The 18,968-nt window shown below is 39.6% G+C and overlaps 1 protein-coding gene across 1 annotated transcript; it reads right to left on the reverse strand.

The window, feature by feature from the left end:
* Positions 1-706: 706 nt before the first annotated feature.
* TAT (tyrosine aminotransferase) lies at positions 707-11,294 on the reverse strand. The gene is made up of 12 exons (XM_030299568.2): positions 11,209-11,294; positions 10,373-10,619; positions 10,115-10,219; positions 7,798-7,865; positions 6,528-6,686; positions 6,189-6,327; positions 5,550-5,602; positions 4,604-4,756; positions 3,857-3,985; positions 3,432-3,515; positions 2,757-2,855; positions 707-1,901 (listed from the first exon to the last, which is right to left on the reverse strand). The coding sequence occupies exons 2-12, from the start codon at positions 10,605-10,607 to the stop codon at positions 1,761-1,763; spliced, it is 1,365 nt and encodes a 454-aa protein (XP_030155428.1). The 5' UTR covers positions 10,608-10,619; positions 11,209-11,294; the 3' UTR covers positions 707-1,760.
* Between the last annotated feature and the right edge of the window lie 7,674 nt (positions 11,295-18,968).

Genomic DNA, 18,968 nt, shown 5'->3' on the forward strand with positions numbered 1-18,968 from the left:
TCTTTATTATCTCTATTGTTGTATGTTCCTTTTGGATTTGCCAAAGAAAATTAAAAGGTAAATTTTAGCGTGAACTCACTAAATGTGGGCATTGGATGTTTATTTTTGTAAAGGAAATTAAGTCAGTGTGATTGGCAGGGTTGAGACCTGAAGTTCCTCTTCCGGATAAGGAAAATTTCTCTTAGTAATCTGTAGACTGGTTATGGTATACTCCTGCCCCCAACCTTGCAAGATAACTTCATGCTCCCTTCTGTAAGGGAAGTTTTGAGAAAAAAAATTAGTCTACTGTGCCTAAAAGGATTTGCAGACAAAAGGCGGATAATGAAAGATGTCTGACACCTCTCATTCCCTGGGTCACCTGAACCCATTCAGTTTCATTCACCAGTGAGTGGTTAGCGGATGTAGAGCATAGGAATTTGGGACCAGAGGTTGGAGTTCCAAAAAGTTGAAAGTGTAAAGTCAAAGGCCAGAGGTTTATAATGTTGCTTCTTAGTTTGTCTTATTTATAAGTAGGAACCCAGAAATGAGCTCCCAAATAAAATATTTTAGGAATAGTGTTTCTTAAGTAACTCCAAATGTCAGTACATGGACAGGGAAATAAATGAAGTCTAGTGGGTAATGCATCAATCAGACTGAGCAATGAATAGGAATGAATAGCAATGAATAGGATAGGAATTCCCCACAGAGGAGAAAAACCGCAGAAGAGCATACTTAGCATAATTTATTTTTGTAAAAAAGAAGAAAAACAATAATTTATGCCCTTGGCAAAATAAAGGATCTTGTCAATATAAATGTTTCTTAGAAAACATATGAAAAGATAATATAATATACATATCAATAAATCATTATCAACCTTACAGCAAAAGCAATGATTCCATAACAATGATAAATGAGAATATTTCTGGCCCTTACACCACAGTATTTCTGGAAGGTCCGATGATTCCTCCTTTTTTTTTTTTTAAATACAGATGTGCCCTCATTTTAAGAAACCCTGATGCACACATATCTAAATTTAGAAAGTCCATTGATTACCTTTACAATCAACAATTCTGATTGATTGATTTATTGATTGATATAATCTCTGAACCCAATGTGGGGCTTGAACTCATGACCCCAAGATCAAGAGTCACATGCTCTACCAACTGAGCCAGACAGGCACCCCATACGATCAACAGTTCTTAAAAAAAAAATCAACGAAAATGTTTCTGTAAGGGATCTTTCAAATTAGCAAACTTTCCTAATGTGTTTAGAAAATAATTAACCAATATATGTGTCCCCAACTTCTTTCATTGTAGTTCTATTGCATAAAGCGAGGTATACCTGAAGTGAAGCAGTAACAGAATTAGGCCTCAGACCTGACTGGAGAGAGTGTATTCTTATTTATAGTATGAGGAAATGGTTGGGACACAAATTCTCTCAATCTTTTGTTTCTCTTATCACGAGCTTTTAATTTTCTTGTCTCTGGTGCTTTCTGGTAAATTTTGTTCACCAAGTACTCTCAATAAAAAAGGAGGAAGTCATATAGGAGGGGGCAGATTAATGAATGAGTGAGTCACTCCAGCAGAGCAGAGTGAGAGGACAATCTGGGGTTCAGAGTGTGTATTTGGACATAGCTGGGGGAAAGCAGGAGCGATTCTGAACGCTTGACATGCTTTTGAGGCCTCTCTCCCAGTAGGGGCACCTGATTCCCCTTGAGGAACAGCAAGGCCCAGTCCAGCCTTCCCCGGATGGGACACATACTCAAGAGAACGGACTTGGGCCTATTTGTCACACTCCTCCTGGCTCCCTTCAGTACAGTGATAGTGCAGCTCGCAGAACTCCTGGATCCGGCTACAGGCCTCCAGCATCATCACTGTGGGGACTGTGATCACCACTCGGAAGAAATTCGGGTACTCAAAGCACTGCAAAAATAAGAGCCTGTTATTCTCATAGCAATTGACTCTGGTACTAAACCACCCTATGATGGCCAGGGTCCTAATCAGCAAGAAGCAGTGATGTCATTTACTCAGAGCTATCAGTTGGCTCAGTTCCACTGTGAAAGGTGAAATAAAATGGGGTCACTTATGTCAAGGGGTTTTAAAATGGACCCAGAAGGCCATTAAGGAGATGGATCTTATGCACCTCTTCACCCATGAAACCATGAACTTTTGAACTGGGCCAAGCCACCAATCTCACAAGGACTCAGCCAGAGTCTTGAGACTTGCTACAGTGAGACTTCGTTTAGTGATAGCCTTAGTAACCAATTACATTCAGCCAAGATTAGTTTTCTGCCACCAATCAATCAAAATTCTTTATAAATAGCATATACAAGCATTCCTTTTTGTCTTTAAAAACACTTGACTTTTGTTCTGGGGGGTGGAAGGACACTATTTGGGTCACTGCCCAGATCTGTGTTCCCCAGATTGCAATTTTGAGACACCGAATAAATGTTTTTGTTTTATTTTAGCTCCGCTTCTTTTCTTGGTTGACACCATCATTGGGGTGCTAAGTCTAGAAACAATTCATCTTAAAAGGGACTTGTGGGACAAGCCTGTTTCCCCTCACTTAAAATGTTCAGCCACAACGTTTCTTCCCGGTATGGATGGGATAATGATGAGGGAGAAACAAATTTTAAATAGACGTCATGAAACACATCAGTTTGAATCTTATCAAATGAGAATACACTTTGTTGAGGGGAAAAAAAGGCAGGCTAAAGACCAACTCAACCCGAGGCTCTAGAAACTGTTGGGAATGTCCTGAGAGACATGAACACTCACCGTTGCTGGGAGGCAGTGGACTGACTGCTCAGCAACTAACCGCTCTGTGAACTCCACATCATTCTCAAATTCTGGGAAATGTTCCATCTCAATGCCAACCTATACCAATTACAGGGAGAGGCAAACTTATCAGGAGGGAAAACAGGCCAACTCCCCATGCCAGAAACTAACATAGGGACTGCTCTAAAAAATATCTTGGAATTCTACTACTGATAACTAAGAGTTCTAACACTTAGGAGCCCATGGAATTTTTCATAGGAAAGACAGGATGTCTTTATATTAATATTTTAGTTTATTGAAGCATTCCTTCCTGGATGTTGATAAGTGAAAGCTGGAAATAGAATGTCACTGTTTCTCTAAAAAGGCAACATTAACATTGTGAGCCGGGCAATTGTTGATTGCATGGAACTATCCCACCAATTACAAGATACTAGTGTCTCCAGTCCACAAAATGCCAATGCCCCAAGTTATTCTGGAAACAGGGGCACCTGGGTGGCTCAGTCGGGCAAGTGTCGACTTTGGCTCAGGTCAAGATCTCAAAGTGACCTGAACAGACATTCAGAACAAGGTGATTCCTAAACTAACAGGCCCGGAGGCTTAGCTGGTTGTCTTTGTGAGTCCTGCAGACCAGCTTCTGCTTGCCTTACAGAAAATGCCTGCCACCTACATACTTACCATGAGGTACATGGCCCCAGAAGGGCGGACTGGCCGGAGTCCAGGGATGGCAGCTAGTGCGTCATAGCAAAGATCAACGTTGGACTACAAGAGGAGGCAGAAAGATGTCAAGAATCAAAATATAAGTGAAAGAAAAGCACGTCATTAAAAGTAGAGCCCACACTGGAGGCAGGGAACCTAAGTTTGCTCTGCTGGCATCAAGGGCACAGGAAGTAGGCGAGAAAAAAATCCCATCACTTTTGGCCAGGAGCAGAGTGAAGTGCCAGAAATGAGAGACATGGAAGGGTGGATAGTTACACTGATGCCATCTCCTGATTTGGAGGCCCCATAATGGCACACTGCTCCAGAAACAAGGATATGTTATTCCTAACTCCACTGGCGGCATTTCCTCACTCCCAAAGTAAAAGGCTACGGGCTGCCCTTACCTTCAAGAAGCTCAGAGTGTTGTGGTAGAAGTCCTGAGGGGTACGATGTAGGATGCTTTTCAGAGCTCCCTGGACAATGGTGCAGGGTCCCAGGATCCGCTGACTCAGTTTCACCAACCCATCTCGGATCTAAACCCCCCCAACCCGCAAACATATTATTTAGCCTTCCTTAAGCATTACAGTTTTGGGGATTCTGGTTCTGGCCATTCTTTCCATCAGGTTTGTAGTCTCTGGAGAAGTGATGGTGCGTGCCTACTGGCACTCTTAGATCAGACCACTGGGGTTTGTAGCCCAGCTCTGTCACACACATGCTGCGTGACTCAGCAAATTGTACAATGTCTCAGTGCTTCAGTTTTCTCAACCGTAAAAAGGAGATAATACTATGGCCTCCTAGAGTTGTTGGGAGGATTACAGTAAAATAATGTATATCAAGTGCTGGCATATTGTAAGCCTGCAAACAAAATCAGGTATCATTATAGCTATTGTTTCCTTATTTGTGGTCCTAAAATTAGAAGCAGATGGAACTTCTTCATAGAACCAGGTACAAGAAAAGTGAGTTTTGGAGAGGAATAACTAAGTACCATCTTTACCCAGCATCTTTTGGCACCCAGAACTACAGGGCCAAGAAGAAAGAAGAAAAAACAACACTAAAACAACAAAAAAATCACCACCCAACCACTGTGCATGCAAATTAAATACACATATATATCCTAAATTAGACATACTGTATCACCTCATTGCTCTTACCTCATTGCCAAAAATGTCTCTTCGGTCATGGATGAGGATCCAGCCCAACCTCCAGCCAGGAACCAGCCAGCGCTTGGCCAGCCCTCCACAGGACAGGACGGGGACGTTGCTGCTGAGGGTGGCCAGAGGCTCAAATTTGGAACCCGAAAACACCTGAGGAGAAGAGATCCTTGCAGTTGTCTTCTGGCTTACTTTCCTCCAAATCCCATGCCTTCCAGTCTTTACCTTGTATAACTAGGAACAGGGCCTTGGATTTATGGGCTCATCCTACCCTAAAGCATAACTGGGAGCCTAGGAGGCTTCAAAGGAGACTATACAGAGACATATAACCTGACATCTGGTCTGGATTAAAGGAAGCCTACGATGAGGATACTGATCCTGGCCCAGGAATATATACAACTCAACAAAGCTTGCTCTGGGGAATGAATGCTTGTTGGAATTAGACATTTAAAAATATAATAGAGGTCCACAACCCTTTACCTGAGATTCTTGGGCCCATATTTGTTGCAGAATGTAGGATTATTTGGATTTTTGAGAAGTTTACCTGGATCATATATTATGTAACACCCCCAAGGCAGTGCGGGACGGCACTCCTAATCAAGCATATTAACATTTCTTTCCCTTTCCTTACATTCTTGACAAATATATATACACATATATAAGTGAGATACATAGAAAATCTACAAATATCTTTACATCAAGTCAAGCCAGGCTTTTCCACCAAAGGAATTTCAAAAATCTTCAGATTTTTATAGCTTTTTGGACTTCGGAAAACTGGCTAAGAGATTGTAGAATCTATATGTACTTTTAAGAGTGCAGGGATACTGATATGCTGTACTGAAATGATTAGGAATTACTTCTGGTGTTTTTGATGCCACCTCTAAAGGTCCCATGAAGTAATTTGGAATTGAGATTATTGTAGTGATAGATCCTGCCCAAGACTTACCATGTCTCCATAGATCTCATCAGCTAAGATGGGGACACACTGCCTTGCAGCCACTAAAAATAAGAAAAACAGGCTGAAATCATTTTTGTTGTTGTTGTTGTTGTTGTTGTTGTTGTTGTTAAGTAGGCTTCATGCCCAGTATGGAGCTCGATATGGGGCTTGAACCCACGACTCTGAGATCAAGACCTGAGCTGAGATCAAGAGTTGAATGCTTAACCAACTGAGCCATCCAGGGGCCCCCAGGCTGAAATCCTTTTTAATGTGAATTGCCTTAGCAATTAATATTCACCTGGACTTATTATATTTTGCATTTCATATTTATGTGTTTTGTTTTCCAATTTAAGAACTATAAATTCTTATACTCTTCAGGATACAGAGGCTAAATATACCATTTAATTAACCAGATATTTCAAACCTGCTCTTCCACATATGGGAATAGTGAAGAGGCAAGTGCTGCCTTTTTCTCCTTCTTGTAGGTGAGGTCTACTGCTCCAGGGGCACACTATTCACTGGAGACCCCAGTAGAGCTCCCCCACCCCCATCCTCAGCTCGGAACTAACCCTCTTCTCATTCCAGGAAAACAGCTCAAGGATCCTATCCCCATATATTCTCCTGTCAAATGAAGTCTGATGGACTTACCAGCCAGAATTTTCTGGAGATGACTTTTACTGTACACTGACCCACAGGGGTTTGATGGATTATTAACAATGAGACAAGCTGTCTTTTCATCAATTAGAGATTCCAGTTGTTTCAAGTCAATTTCCCAAGACTTTTCTGGCTGGGGAGGAAGAAAGGGTGAGACTAAGATGGTTCTGAAAACTTGAGGGGGAATATTCACTTAACAGTATATTCTAAATAATAAAATGTGTTTGTGGCCTCCACCACCCACTTCCAAATCTTTCTGTGCTAAGACAATTGTCATATATTTTTACAAAGCCATAATTGAACACTGGGGTCTAAAATTAAAAAGTTGTTTACCAATAAATTGTAGAGTTTGACCTCAATTCCCATTGATTCAGCCAAAGTCCTATAAAGAGAGAAACCGGGTCTTGGAACTAGGATGTTTTGTCCTGGGTTGGCCAACACAGCTAAACAAAGTTCAATAGCCTGACTGCAGCCACTAGTCAGAATGACATCCTGTGAAGAAATAAAAGGTACATTTTGTTAGGGGTTCCAACAGCAGTGGGAGAAGAGACATTGTCAGATAGGTGAGTGGGGAGCAATAATAAACTTACTTTTACAAGCTCTAAGTAAAGTAGTAAGGACTGTACTAAGCCAAAATTGGGGGAAAATGCTTATATATGTCCATTTCTAAATGTTGAAAATATTGACCACTTAAAAGAAGTAAATCACTTTAACAAGTACATGTCAGCTATGACTCAGCAGACTTCCATGAGAGATCATTATGACCTTGGACTTTTTCACTTGGTTATTTGTTTACTTTCGACCAGAAATTTGAAGCCTGATTCTTCTCTGAAATACAGACTGAGGGCACCTCTTATGTTAAGAAATATCAACACACACAGTAGACGACAGAGGGAGAGTGGCATTTAAACTTGTGGCCCTGCCATCAATTGAATATTCCATAGTACCTCAATCTTCCCATCTGAGTGAGCTTTTTTTTTTTTTTTAATGTTTATTCATTTTTGAGAGATAGAGACAGAGGGTGAACGGGAGAGGACAGAGAGAGAGAGAGAGAGAGAGAGAGAGAGAGAGAATCTGAAGTAGGCTTCAGGCTCTGAGTTGTCTGCACAGAACCTGACAAGGGGCTTGAATTCATGAACCATGAGATCACGACCTGAGCCAAAGTTGGACGCTTAACCAAATGAGCCACCCAGGAGCCCCCCCATCTGAATGGGGAAGTGAATGATGGAAGCTACAAATTTAAGAAAGAAATTTAAGAAAGATCTTATTGGTAAAATAAAAAATGTTACTTATTTGGTGTTATGAACTATTGTTTTTTAAAGTTCTTTTGCAGAGAATCAAATGTAGGGGAACCTCTGAATCCTTTGAGCCTCAAGACAGAACACCACATAAATTATATTCAACATTATCATCATACTGTAATGACATTAAATATACTCAGGGATTAAGTGGCCTCACTCTATGAGAAGTTCTCAAATTGCTAAAGGGAAATTCTTCACTCCTTTTGTTTCCCGAAACTGTTATTCCTTGTGGAACAGAGACAAGGAAAATGGTATAGTTTGCCCAGTATTACTTCAGAGCTGTTACCTTGGTTAAGCCCTACCTTAGCTTCCAGGGGTGCCTCGGGCCGGTGGTAATAAGAAGCAATATCCTCACGACTGGATAAGTAGCCTGAAAGAGCCGGAAGGAAGAAGCTGAAAGTTTGCATCTGGCAACTGACCACTATGCCCTAGAGTCAAAAGGACCTCAGGCTAACTCCTGCCCCTGCTTAGAGCACAAACTGTTCAGTTTAGCTCTCAGGCACTATAGATAAAGGAGTTATGTGTTACAATTTTATAATAATCTCACATGTGTAAATAATAACAAGGAGACCTTTCCAAAGTATAAAATACTCTGCACCATCTTGATTACTATGATTATGTTTTATTTTTCATAAAAAAACAATATTTAGATTTTTCCTAAATCCCTTCCAGGACTATATATTTTGAAGACTTGTAATCAATGCATGTAATACATTGGGTGCCTTTTAAGTTTTTTACATTATATCATATACCTGTTAGTGGTTTTGCACAAGTTTTTCTTTTAAATTCAATTCTTATACAATATTTCCAAATGTTGGCTTACAAGTTTGACGTAGGGACAGCATCATGCAAATTGGTTTGCGAAACTGCTTTTAAGAAGACTCCATTCAATTATAAAGATACAATATTTCATAATGTTCCACTTAACAGTTAGAGATAAATGTCTTGAAGTTATATAAATCAGCACTTCCTTAATTACTAATAAGGAAGAGAATTTTCCTAGATAAATGTTATGGCCTATATTTCCTTTGGCATGAAATGTTCATATCATTTGAATATTTGTGAAGTTGAGAACTGGTTTTGGTTTTTCATGTTGAATCTGTTCCCTAATACTTTGGGTATAAAAGTTATAAACTTGTTTTATAATCTAATTTTTGGTCTTCTTTTGTTGATTTTTGTTTTATGAAACTTTATAAAACAAACAATCAACCTAAGAATTACGTCCCTCAGGCTCTTTGAAGTGTTTTTAAAATTCTATTTTAGCACAAAACTGGATTTGCATTCTACATTAGAAATATGTCACTATATCTTGTCATTTGCAGCAACATGGATGGATCTAGGGGGTATCATGCCAGGTGAGATAAGTTAGACTGAGAAAGACACATTCCATATGATTTCACTCATTGTGGAATCTAAAAAACCAGCAAACAAATGAACAAAGAAAAAAAGCAGAATCAGAACTATAAATACAGAGAACAAACTGATGCCTTCCAGAGGGAAGGGGGTAGGAAGATGGGCAAAATGGGTGAAGGCGAGAGGAAGATACAGCTTCCAGTTATAGAATGAGTAGGTCATGAGAATAAAAGGCACAGCATAGGGAATACAGTCAATGGTACTGTACTAGTGTTGTATGGTGACAGACGGCAGCTATCCTTGGGGTGAGCAAACGTAACGTACAGAGATGTTGAATCACTGTCTACACTTCAAACTAATGTAACATTGTGTGTCAACTATATTCAAATAAAACAATATAAATAAGTTTTAAAAAGGAAAATAATATGTTGCTAGGTACATATGGAGACTGGGGGTGTGTGTGTGCAACACTGAAATAAAGTCAAAGGGTCACTTATTTTATCAGACATTTAATGTGGAAATGGTTAGTAGATGGAGACAGTTAAACCTAAATAAGAATAGGGATGGGCAAAAAGGGGTAAAGGGGCCAACTGTATGGTGATGAGCAGTAACCAGACTTGTGGTGATCACTTTGCAGCGTATACAGTTGTATTATACAGCTGTACACCTGAAACTCCTACTGTAAAAACATCTCAATAAGAATAACTTCTTTCTGTCAGAAATAACCTTCTCTTCTTCAATGGAACAGCCCATTCTTTGTATTCTACTTCATTTTTATCTCTTTATTTAAGCTGAAACAGCTATAAATGCATTTGAATGCGATCAGAACATGCAACCACACGGTGATATTTGACCATAGTTAAAATAAGGGTTGAATGTATAGAGAAAAAGAAATGAAGCCAAGAAGCTATCTACATAGTGCAAATAAGTAAATTAATGTAGGACCTAGAGGCTAAGTAAACAGGCACCTGCAAAATCCAAGGCCTTCATATGAAAATTAGCAATGTTGGTTGAGAAATAAGTACGTGAACAGAACAAAAGAGGCAGAGCCAGTGGGCCAGAGGAAGCCAGGAAAGGAGCTGAACCCTGCTGGCTGTGTTCAAGCATTCCGAGATCCTCATCCCCAAATCCAAATGGCTATTTTATCTTAGCCTCTCCTTAGGATCTATGAATCAGGGAAGCAAAGAGAACTGCTGGAAACTTACTCCTAATAGAAGAGCACTAACAATTTGGACGCCACCAGACAGAGTCTCAGGAGACGCTTACCAATGGAGGGGGCGTAGCCATTATACTTTCCCGAGTCTAGAGCATCTTTCATCGCTTGGGTGACTTCAGGGTCTGTAGGCAGGTTTCCAAACACAGTAGGGTCCCCTTTTCATGGAAGAGAAAAAAAGAGCCCCCAAGAGGTTACTCTTCCATGCCCAGTGCTCGGACTCCCTCTCTACTCCCATCTTCTCCAAGCAGTTGTGAGGATGGGGCTAACAGCGACGAGATCTGCCCCTCACCTGAGAGTCCCCAACTCACCAATTGACAGAGCAATCATGGTTTTGTTTGGATTAGGCTTCACCTTCATGCTGTCCACAATGGCCCGGATGGGATTGAAAGTTTTGTTGGACATGTCTGAGGGCCTCACGGACCATCTGGCCTTCCTGCCTTTCATTTTTCCTGGCACGGAGCTTCTCCCACCAAGGTTGACGTGCACATCCAGAACTGAGGGAAGGTTGCTGTTGCTGTTCATCTGAATCACATATGGGTCCATCACTAGTAAAGCCTATGGGGAAAAGGAGGCCCTTGTGACACTAAGAACAGAGCAGCATCTTGGCGGCCTATATTTGAACCTAAACGTAAGCGTGATTTCGTTAGATGTCTTTCCAAACTGCTTTGTTGGCCACATTTTTCATGCTTTGCGAATAAGGGGAGTTTTAAGACTTTTTGCTGAGATGGAAAATAAAGCAAGAACCCATTTTATAATGTTAGCAAAGACCATGCACTGAATACTTATCTACTGTGAGACTACATGCAACCATAACGTCATTGAAAGTTTAACTGCTCTCAATGAGACTGAGGGGAACTGACATGAAAATCATGAAACAAAGCATATATATGTGTTGCCTCTTTTCCATGCAAAGCCTATCCAAGTGTCTCCCTAATGCTTCAATAGACTGTCTTGCCCTCTGCAAGAACCAGGAAGGACCATTCCACACTGTTAGAAATTTAGTGTTAATATTTTGTCATTAGGAAAAATAAAGCCCTATCCCACGAGCACCTTAGTGTCCTGTAGAGAAAAGAAGTCAATACACCATAAAGAAGAAAGCACACATCCCAGTTACCACCACATTAGCTGAGGCTTAAGATTTTACCTTCCAACTACAGGAGAAACTGCCCTCCCAGTAGCCAAACCTGGAAGCTCTTAGTCCTTCTTTGACAGGTCACAGTGACAATGGCCTCAGATGCAATTCTTGACTCCTGAAATAGTTTGCACAAATGGGCGTTGGGCCTGGAACTTTCCTGCTATTGGCTAGGGTGAGAACTGGGTGGCCAGCCCTCCTTTCCCTCCCCTTCCTCACTTGCTGCTTCTCACCTCTAACTCTTCCTCCACACCCCCCCATCCCCCACCCCCCCACCATACCGGGAGTCTGTCCTCACTTCAAACCTCTGGAATTCTCTGTGTTAACTCTTTCTGGGCACTTTGTGAGACATTTGAGAGGACTGTCAGAGGGCTTGTTAGGATTACAGTTGGCAATTTTTATTAAATCTCTTTTGATACAAATAACCTATTAAAATGTTAACAGTACAGACATGTGTAAAGTAAAAAGTGAAGAGTCCTTCCTTGCTCCTTGCTATCTACACACTTCATTTTCACTACCCCCAGAGTCCATACACTCTCCCCAGGGGTAGGCAGTGTTACGTAAAGATTTGGCCATTTCTATCCATTCGCCAAGACAGATTAATAGGTAGGTAGATAGAGGATAGATACATAGATGGATACAAGATAGATACATAGATACATCATTTTATAGATTTTCAAAACACTGAAGGAATTAGTGAAGGAATTCACTATTCACTGAAGGAATAGTTGCACAATTTGTTCTGCAACATGTTTATTTACTTCCTGCATCCTGCACTCCTTTCCTTGTTCACAAGGTTCTTCTTCAGTCACAACAAATGGGCAGTTGAAACAAATTAAGTTTCACTCAACAAATACCTTAAAAGATAGTAGTAACGTCTTCAAGGCAACTAAAACCTGTGGAACGTTATCCTGTACTGTGAATTCTCCTTCATTCACCTGGAGGAAGTTGTGGGGAGAATAAGATGTCAGGTGAAGTCTAAACAAACAACCTTGCTAAGCAAGCACAGCAGAAACCTCAGCATTCGGGTGAGCCTATAAAAAAGACCATCCACTTAAGGGTTAAAAGAAGCCTCTGGGACTCCATCTGCTCAGATCCTATCTGTTTATTTATTGGAAGACAAAGAGTTGTTACATAAGTTCTTTCTTCTCCATTTACTTTTAGGTGATTGGAGTCTCCAGTGGGGGGTGAATTACCTTTTATTCTTCTGGACCTTTCATCTCTTAGTGCTTTGAAGAACTTATCTAACACATTCCCTTTCCCACCCCAGTGAAGCAAGTAAGTGTTCACCACCTCATCTTAGGGTGGAGCAGCAGAAGCACAAGGCAAGGGCAGGAGGCCAGCCAGGTCATAGCGAATTTCAAATTCGAAAGCTGGAAGCCCTGCACCCTGAGCTAGATATTCGGGGCTGCTCTGTTGCAAAATGCAAGTACACAGCCTTGTCTACAACATCCAAAGGCACAGAGAAGGAAGAAAGAGTTGCATCAGTTCTGCTATTTGGCACCCCTTGGCAAAAGGCACATGGCTTCTTTGTTTTACTTAATGGTAGTTAAACATTGTACAGACGGATGTATACTTTTGCATAGCTGCCAACACAATGAGAACACGGTATTGTTTCCAAAGCACACAGATTTTGTCAAGAGAGAAGACCTTTCTTTCCTAAATGCTTTTATTCCATCACCACCGCCATTTGAAATATAATACATGTGTACTGGACAAAATCAGAACAAACTAAAAGCATTTATAATTCTACCACCACTCTAACACATTACCCTTATTTCTCCCCCACAACATAGATCTCTTGTTCTTTACATATATTTTTCAAATTGAGATAAAATTCACATAACAAAATATTCACACCTTCATCTTTTCAGAGTATAAGATTCACTGATTTTTAATACACTCACAATATTGTGCAACAATCACCACCATTTAATGCCAACACATTTTCTTTTACTCTTACTGTTTTAGTAATTAAAATCCTCATATAGTAAACTGAAATACTGATGTTTGTAAACTAAACTCTGAACACCTTTTCCCACAACTCCACTCCATACAGATGGTTGCTTTAGCCATTTCTTGTATATCTTTTCAAGTGTTTTCTGTTTTTATACAATACTTAATACTTACATAGCTGGTTTTAAAGTTGTTTGAAAACATAGATACTACAAATTTGTTCTATATAGCTGCACTGTCTGTTATTACAGCCACTAGTCAAAAGCAGCTATTGAGTACATGAAATGTGGTTTGTCTAAAGTGAGATGTGGTGTTGGTGTAAAACACACATCAGGTTTTGAAGACTTATATGAAAATAATGTAAAATATTTCATCAATAATTTTATATTGATTACATGCTTAATATTTTGGATATTTTGGGTCAAATCACTAATTTCACCTACTTCTTTTACATTTTAAAATACTTCTACTAGAAAGTTTGCAATTCCTGTGTCGTTTGCATTCTGTTTCTATTGAATAATGCTGTTTTACAGCTTGCCTTTTAAAAAATCTTAACACATTGTCTTGATATCCTTTCCATTTTCATACATGGAGATCAATTTCATTCTTTTTAATGGCTATATACTGTCCATTTAACCATTCTATTCTTGTTGGACATAGGGCAGCTTCTATTTTTTTCTCTCACAAATAAAACATTGAACACACTCATTATTGATAATTGAAAATTATTTTATAAGTATCCTATAATTTGTAGGATAGTTTCCTAGAGGTAGAATCACATTTCACATACTGAAAGACCTGCCAAATTGATCAACTGATAGACTATAGGAAGAAGAGACAATGCAATATGTCTTATTTTGACAACCTCTTGGAGTTCAGACTACCTATCACAACTACATATCCTGCTTAAGGGCTGACAAAGGGAATCAACTGAGTTTTACAGCAAGGGTTCTCTGGGTGATCAGAATCTCAGAGGTTAAGATTCTTTTTCTTTCCTTTTTTTTTTTAATTTTTTTTTTAACGTTTATTCATTTTTTGAGACAGAGAGAGACAGAGCATGAATGGGGGAAGGTCAGAGAGAGAGGGAGACACAGAATCGGAAACAGGCTCCAGGCTCTGAGCTGTCAGCACAGAGCCCGACACGGGGCTCGAACTCACAGACCGTGAGATCATGACCGGAGCCGAAGTCAGACGCCCAACCGACTGAGCCACCCAGGCACCCCTAAGATTCTTTTTCTTAATATTGGCCTTTGCAAGAGTCAAGCAAGATGGGACTTTTTTAAAAGTTAGAAGCTGATTTCCGTCACTCAATGTTTATACTTTTTTTTTTTTTTTTTTTTTTTTTTGAGAGAGAGAGAGAGAGGGAGAGCGTGAGCAGGGGAGAGGCAGAGACCCAGAATCCAAAACGGGCTCCAGGTTCTGCACTGTCAGCACAGAGCCCAACGTGGGGCTCGAACCCACGAACTGTGAGATCATGACCTGAGCTGAGGTCTGATGCTTAACCAACCAAGCCACACAGGCGTCCCTAGATTCAGACTTTTAAGGATCACAGCTACACATAAGACTCAGATTCAACTCCCCCTCCCACAACAGCCTGTGGACTTGGTGTCCTGTCCTCATCTGGAAGTTAACACAGGAGCCTTATATTATTCAGATAATCCCCTCGAGGGTAGGAGTAGTGTCAGCCCACCTATGTCTCTGGTTTTCAGTTCCTTTTCATCGTTTGGCCCATTGGGCATTTCCTTTTGTATCTTTGGAGCTCAGTCAGGCGTTTTGCCTTATTTTATCCAACATTCCTAGATACATACTTTTATTATTTTTTATTTTAAAAAATGCTTACGTGAGGGGCGCCTGGGTGGTTCAGTCGGTTAAGCGTCCGACTTTGGCTCAGGTCATGATCTCATGGTTCATGAGTTTGGGCCCCGCATCAAGCTCTGTGCTGACAGCTGAGCCTGGAGACTGCTTCTGATTCTGTATCTCCCTCTCTCTCTGCCCTTCCCCCACACACGCCGTGTCTCTCTCTGCCTCTCAAAACTAAAGAAAACTAGTAAAAAAAAATTTTTTTTAATGCTTCTTTGAGAGGGGGTAGGGGCAGCAACAGAGCAGAGAGAGAATCCCAAGTAGGCTCCATGCTCAGCCCAGAGCCCAACATGCGGCTCAATCTCACCAACTGTGAGATCACAACCGGAGCTGAGTATTTTTAAATTGAACTGTAGTTGACACACAATGTTACTTTAGTTTCAGGTATACAACACAGTGATCGGACAAGTGTATGTTACACTGTACTATGTTACGCTATGTCACACAAGTGTAGCTACCATCTGTCACCATACAATACTGTTACAATATCACTGACTATATGTATTCTATGTTGTACCTTTAATCCCCATGACTTATTCATTCCATAACTGGAAGTCTTTACCTCCCACCCGCTTTCACTCATTTTGCCCATTTTCCTACTTTCTTCTCTTCTGGCAACCATCAGTTTTTCCTCTGTGTTTATACATCTGATTCTGATTTTTTTGTTTGTTCATTTGTTTGTTTCTTAGATTCACATATAAGTGAAATCAATGGTATTTGTCTTTCTCAGTGTGACTTATTCACTTAGCATAATACCCTCTAGGTCTACCCATGTTGCCCCAAATGGCAAGATCTCATTTTTTATGGCTAAGTAATATTCCACTGTGTAGGTGTTGTGTGCGTGTATCATACCTTCTTTATCCATTTTTCTGTCAGTTGGACATGGGTGGCTTCCATATCCTGACTGTTGTAAATAACGATGCAATAAACACGGGTACATATCTTTTTGAATTAGTGTTTTCACTTTGGGGGGGGGGGTAAATACCCAGTAGTGGAATTACTGTATAATATTTCTAATTTTTTGAGAAATTTCCATACTGTTTTCCACAGGGGCCACACCAACTTATAGTCCCACCAACAGTGCATGGTGCATGCATATAAATTTTCTCCACATCCTTGCCAACACTTGTTATTTCTTGTGTTTTGGTTTTTTTATACTAGCCATTCTGACAAGTGTTAAGGCAATATCTCATTGTAGTTTTTGATTTGCATTTCCCTGATTAATGGTTGAACATCTTTTCATGTGCCTGTTGGCCATCCACATGTCTCTTTGGAAAAACGTCTATTGAGGTCATCTCCCCACTATTTTCCTTTTTTGTCTTGAGAGAGAGAGAGAGAGACAAAGTGTGAGTGTGGGAGGGGCAGAGAGAGAGAGAAAGAATCCCAAGCAGGCTTCCCATTGTCAGCACAGAACCTGATGCAGGGCTTGACCTCATGAATCACGAGATCATGACTTAAGCCAAAGCCATATGCTTAACCGACTGAGCCACCCAGGTGCCCCCGCCCTTTTTTAGTTGGATGATTTGGGGGTTCTTTCAATATTGAGCTGTATAAGTTCTTTATATATTGTATATTAACCCCTTATCAGATGTATCATTTGCAAATATCTTCTCGCATTTAGTAGGTATGTTTTCATTTTCTTGATGGTTTCCTTCAATGTGCAAAACCTTTTTTTTTCAGTGTAGTCCCAATAGTTTATTTTTGCTTTTGTTTCCCTTGCCTAAAAACTAGAAATATGTTTCTACAGCTGATGTCAAAGAGATTACTGCCTATGTATTCTTCTAGGAGTTTTATGGTTTTGGGTCTCACATTTAGGTCTCTAATCCATTTTTAGTTTATTTCTGTGTGTAATGTAAGAAAGTGGTCCAGTTTCATTCTTTTACATGTAGCTGTTCGGTTTCCCCAGCACCATTTGTTAAAGAGTATGTCTTAGCCCTATTGCATATTCTTGCCTCCTTTGTCATAGATTAACCATATAAGTGGATTTATTTCTGGGCTCTCTACTCTGTTCTAGTGATCTATGTGTCTATTTCTGTGCCAGTATCATATTATTTTGATTATTATAGCTTTGTGGTATATCTTGAAATCTGAGATTGTGATACCTCCAGTTTTGTTCTTCTTTCTTAAGATTGCTTTGGTTATTCGGGGTCTTCTGTGGTTCCACACAAATTTTAGAATTATTTGTTCTAGTTCTGTGAAAAATACCGTTGATATTTTGATAGAGTTTGAAATGAATTTATAAATTGCTTGGCATAGTATGGACATTTTCATAATCTGAATTTTTCTAATCCATGAGTATGGTATATCTTTTCATTTGTTTGTATCATTTCAATTTCTTTCATCAATGTTTTAGTTTCCAGAGTTTAGGTTTTTCATCTCCTTCGTTAGGTTAATCCTAAGTATTTTATTCTTTGTAAAATTGTAAATGGAATTGTTTTCTTCTCTTTCTGCTATTTCATTATTCATGTATAGAAATGCAACAGATTTCTTAATATTTTTTATCTTACAACTTTACTGAATTTATTTATTGCTTCAAATAGCTTTTTGTGTATGTGGAATCTTCCAGATTTTCTATGTATAGTATCATGTCATCTGCAAATAGTGACAGTTTAACTTCTTCCTTACCCATTTGGATGCCTGTCATATCTTTTTCTTGTCTGATTGCTGTGGCTAGGACTTCAAGTACAGTGCTGAATAAAAGTAGTGAGAATGAACATCATTGTCTTGTTCTTGAGCTTATAGCAAAAGCTCTCAGTTTTTCACCATTGACGATGTTAGCTGTGGGCTTTCCACATATTGCCTTTATTATGCTGAGCAATGTTCCCTCTAAACCCACTTTGTTGAAAGATTTTATCATGAATGAATGTTAAATTTTGTCAACTGCTTTTTTCTGCTTCTATTGAGATGATCATTTGATTTTTATTCTTCATTTTGTTAATGTGGCTTATCATATTGATTTATGGATATTGAGCCATCCTTGCATCCCCAGAATAAATCCCACTTGATCATGGTGAATGATCTTTTTAATGTATTGTTGAATGTGGTTTACAATACTTTGTTGAGGATTTTTGCATCTATGTTCACCAGGGATATTGGCCTATAGGTTTTTTGTTTGTTTGTTTGTTTGTTTGTTTGTTTGTTTAGGGGTGTTTTTTTGCAGTGTCTTTGTCTGGTTTTGGTATTAGAGTAATTCTGGCTTCACAGAATATATTTGGAAGCTTTCCTTCCACTCATATTTTTTGGAATAATTTGAGAAGAATAGGTATTAACTCTTCTTTAAATTTTTTTTTTCCAACGTTTATTTATTTTTGGGACAGAGAGAGACAGAGCATGAACGGGGGAGGGGCAGAGAGAGAGGGAGACACAGAATCTGAAACAGGCTCCAGGCTCTGAGTCATCAGCCCAGAGCCTGACGCGGGGCTCGAACTCACGGACCGCGAGATCGTGACCTGGCTGAAGTCAGACGCTTAACCGACTGCGCCACCCAGGCGCCCCCTCTTCTTTAAATTTTTGTTAGAATGAATAGATGAAGGGATGGATGGCTGGCTGGATGGATGGATAGATAGATTCTGTTTGTGGGAGTTTTTTGATTATCAATTTAATTTCATTATGAGGAATGGTCTGTTCAGATTTTCTATTTCTTCCTGATTCAGTTTTGGAAAATTGTGTATTTCTAGGCATTTACTCATTTCTTCTAACTAATCCAATTTATTGGCATATAATTTTTCATAGTAGTCTCTTATAATACTTGGCATTTCTGTGGTATTTGTTATTAGTTTTCCTCTTTCATTTCAGATTCTCTTTATTTGTGTCCTCTCTTTTTTCCTTGGTGAGTCTGGCTAAAGTTTTTTCTTCTTTTTGTAGCTTTTTTTAGGTGTAAGGTTAGATTGTTTATTTAAACTTTTGTTGTTGTTGTTGTTCCTTGGGGTAAGCCTGTAGCTCTATAAATTTCCCTC

Source organism: Lynx canadensis, chromosome E2, assembly GCF_007474595.2.
Source record: "Lynx canadensis isolate LIC74 chromosome E2, mLynCan4.pri.v2, whole genome shotgun sequence".
Classification (NCBI taxonomy): domain Eukaryota; kingdom Metazoa; phylum Chordata; class Mammalia; order Carnivora; family Felidae; genus Lynx; species Lynx canadensis.

What these genes read in the sequence shown, in the direction of transcription:
- TAT (XM_030299568.2), bottom strand. Translation starts at nt 10,607, where the DNA reads ATGGACCCATATGTGATTCAGATGAACAGCAACAGCAACCTTCCCTCA. An exon ending in CATGATTGCTCTGTCAATTG is followed by an intron (nt 10,220 to 10,372) that starts GTGAGTTGGGGA and finishes TTCCATGAAAAG; the next exon opens with GGGACCCTACTGTGTTTGGA. An exon ending in ATGAGATCTATGGAGACATG is followed by an intron (nt 4,757 to 5,549) that starts GTAAGTCTTGGG and finishes TCTTCTCCTCAG; the next exon opens with GTGTTTTCGGGTTCCAAATT.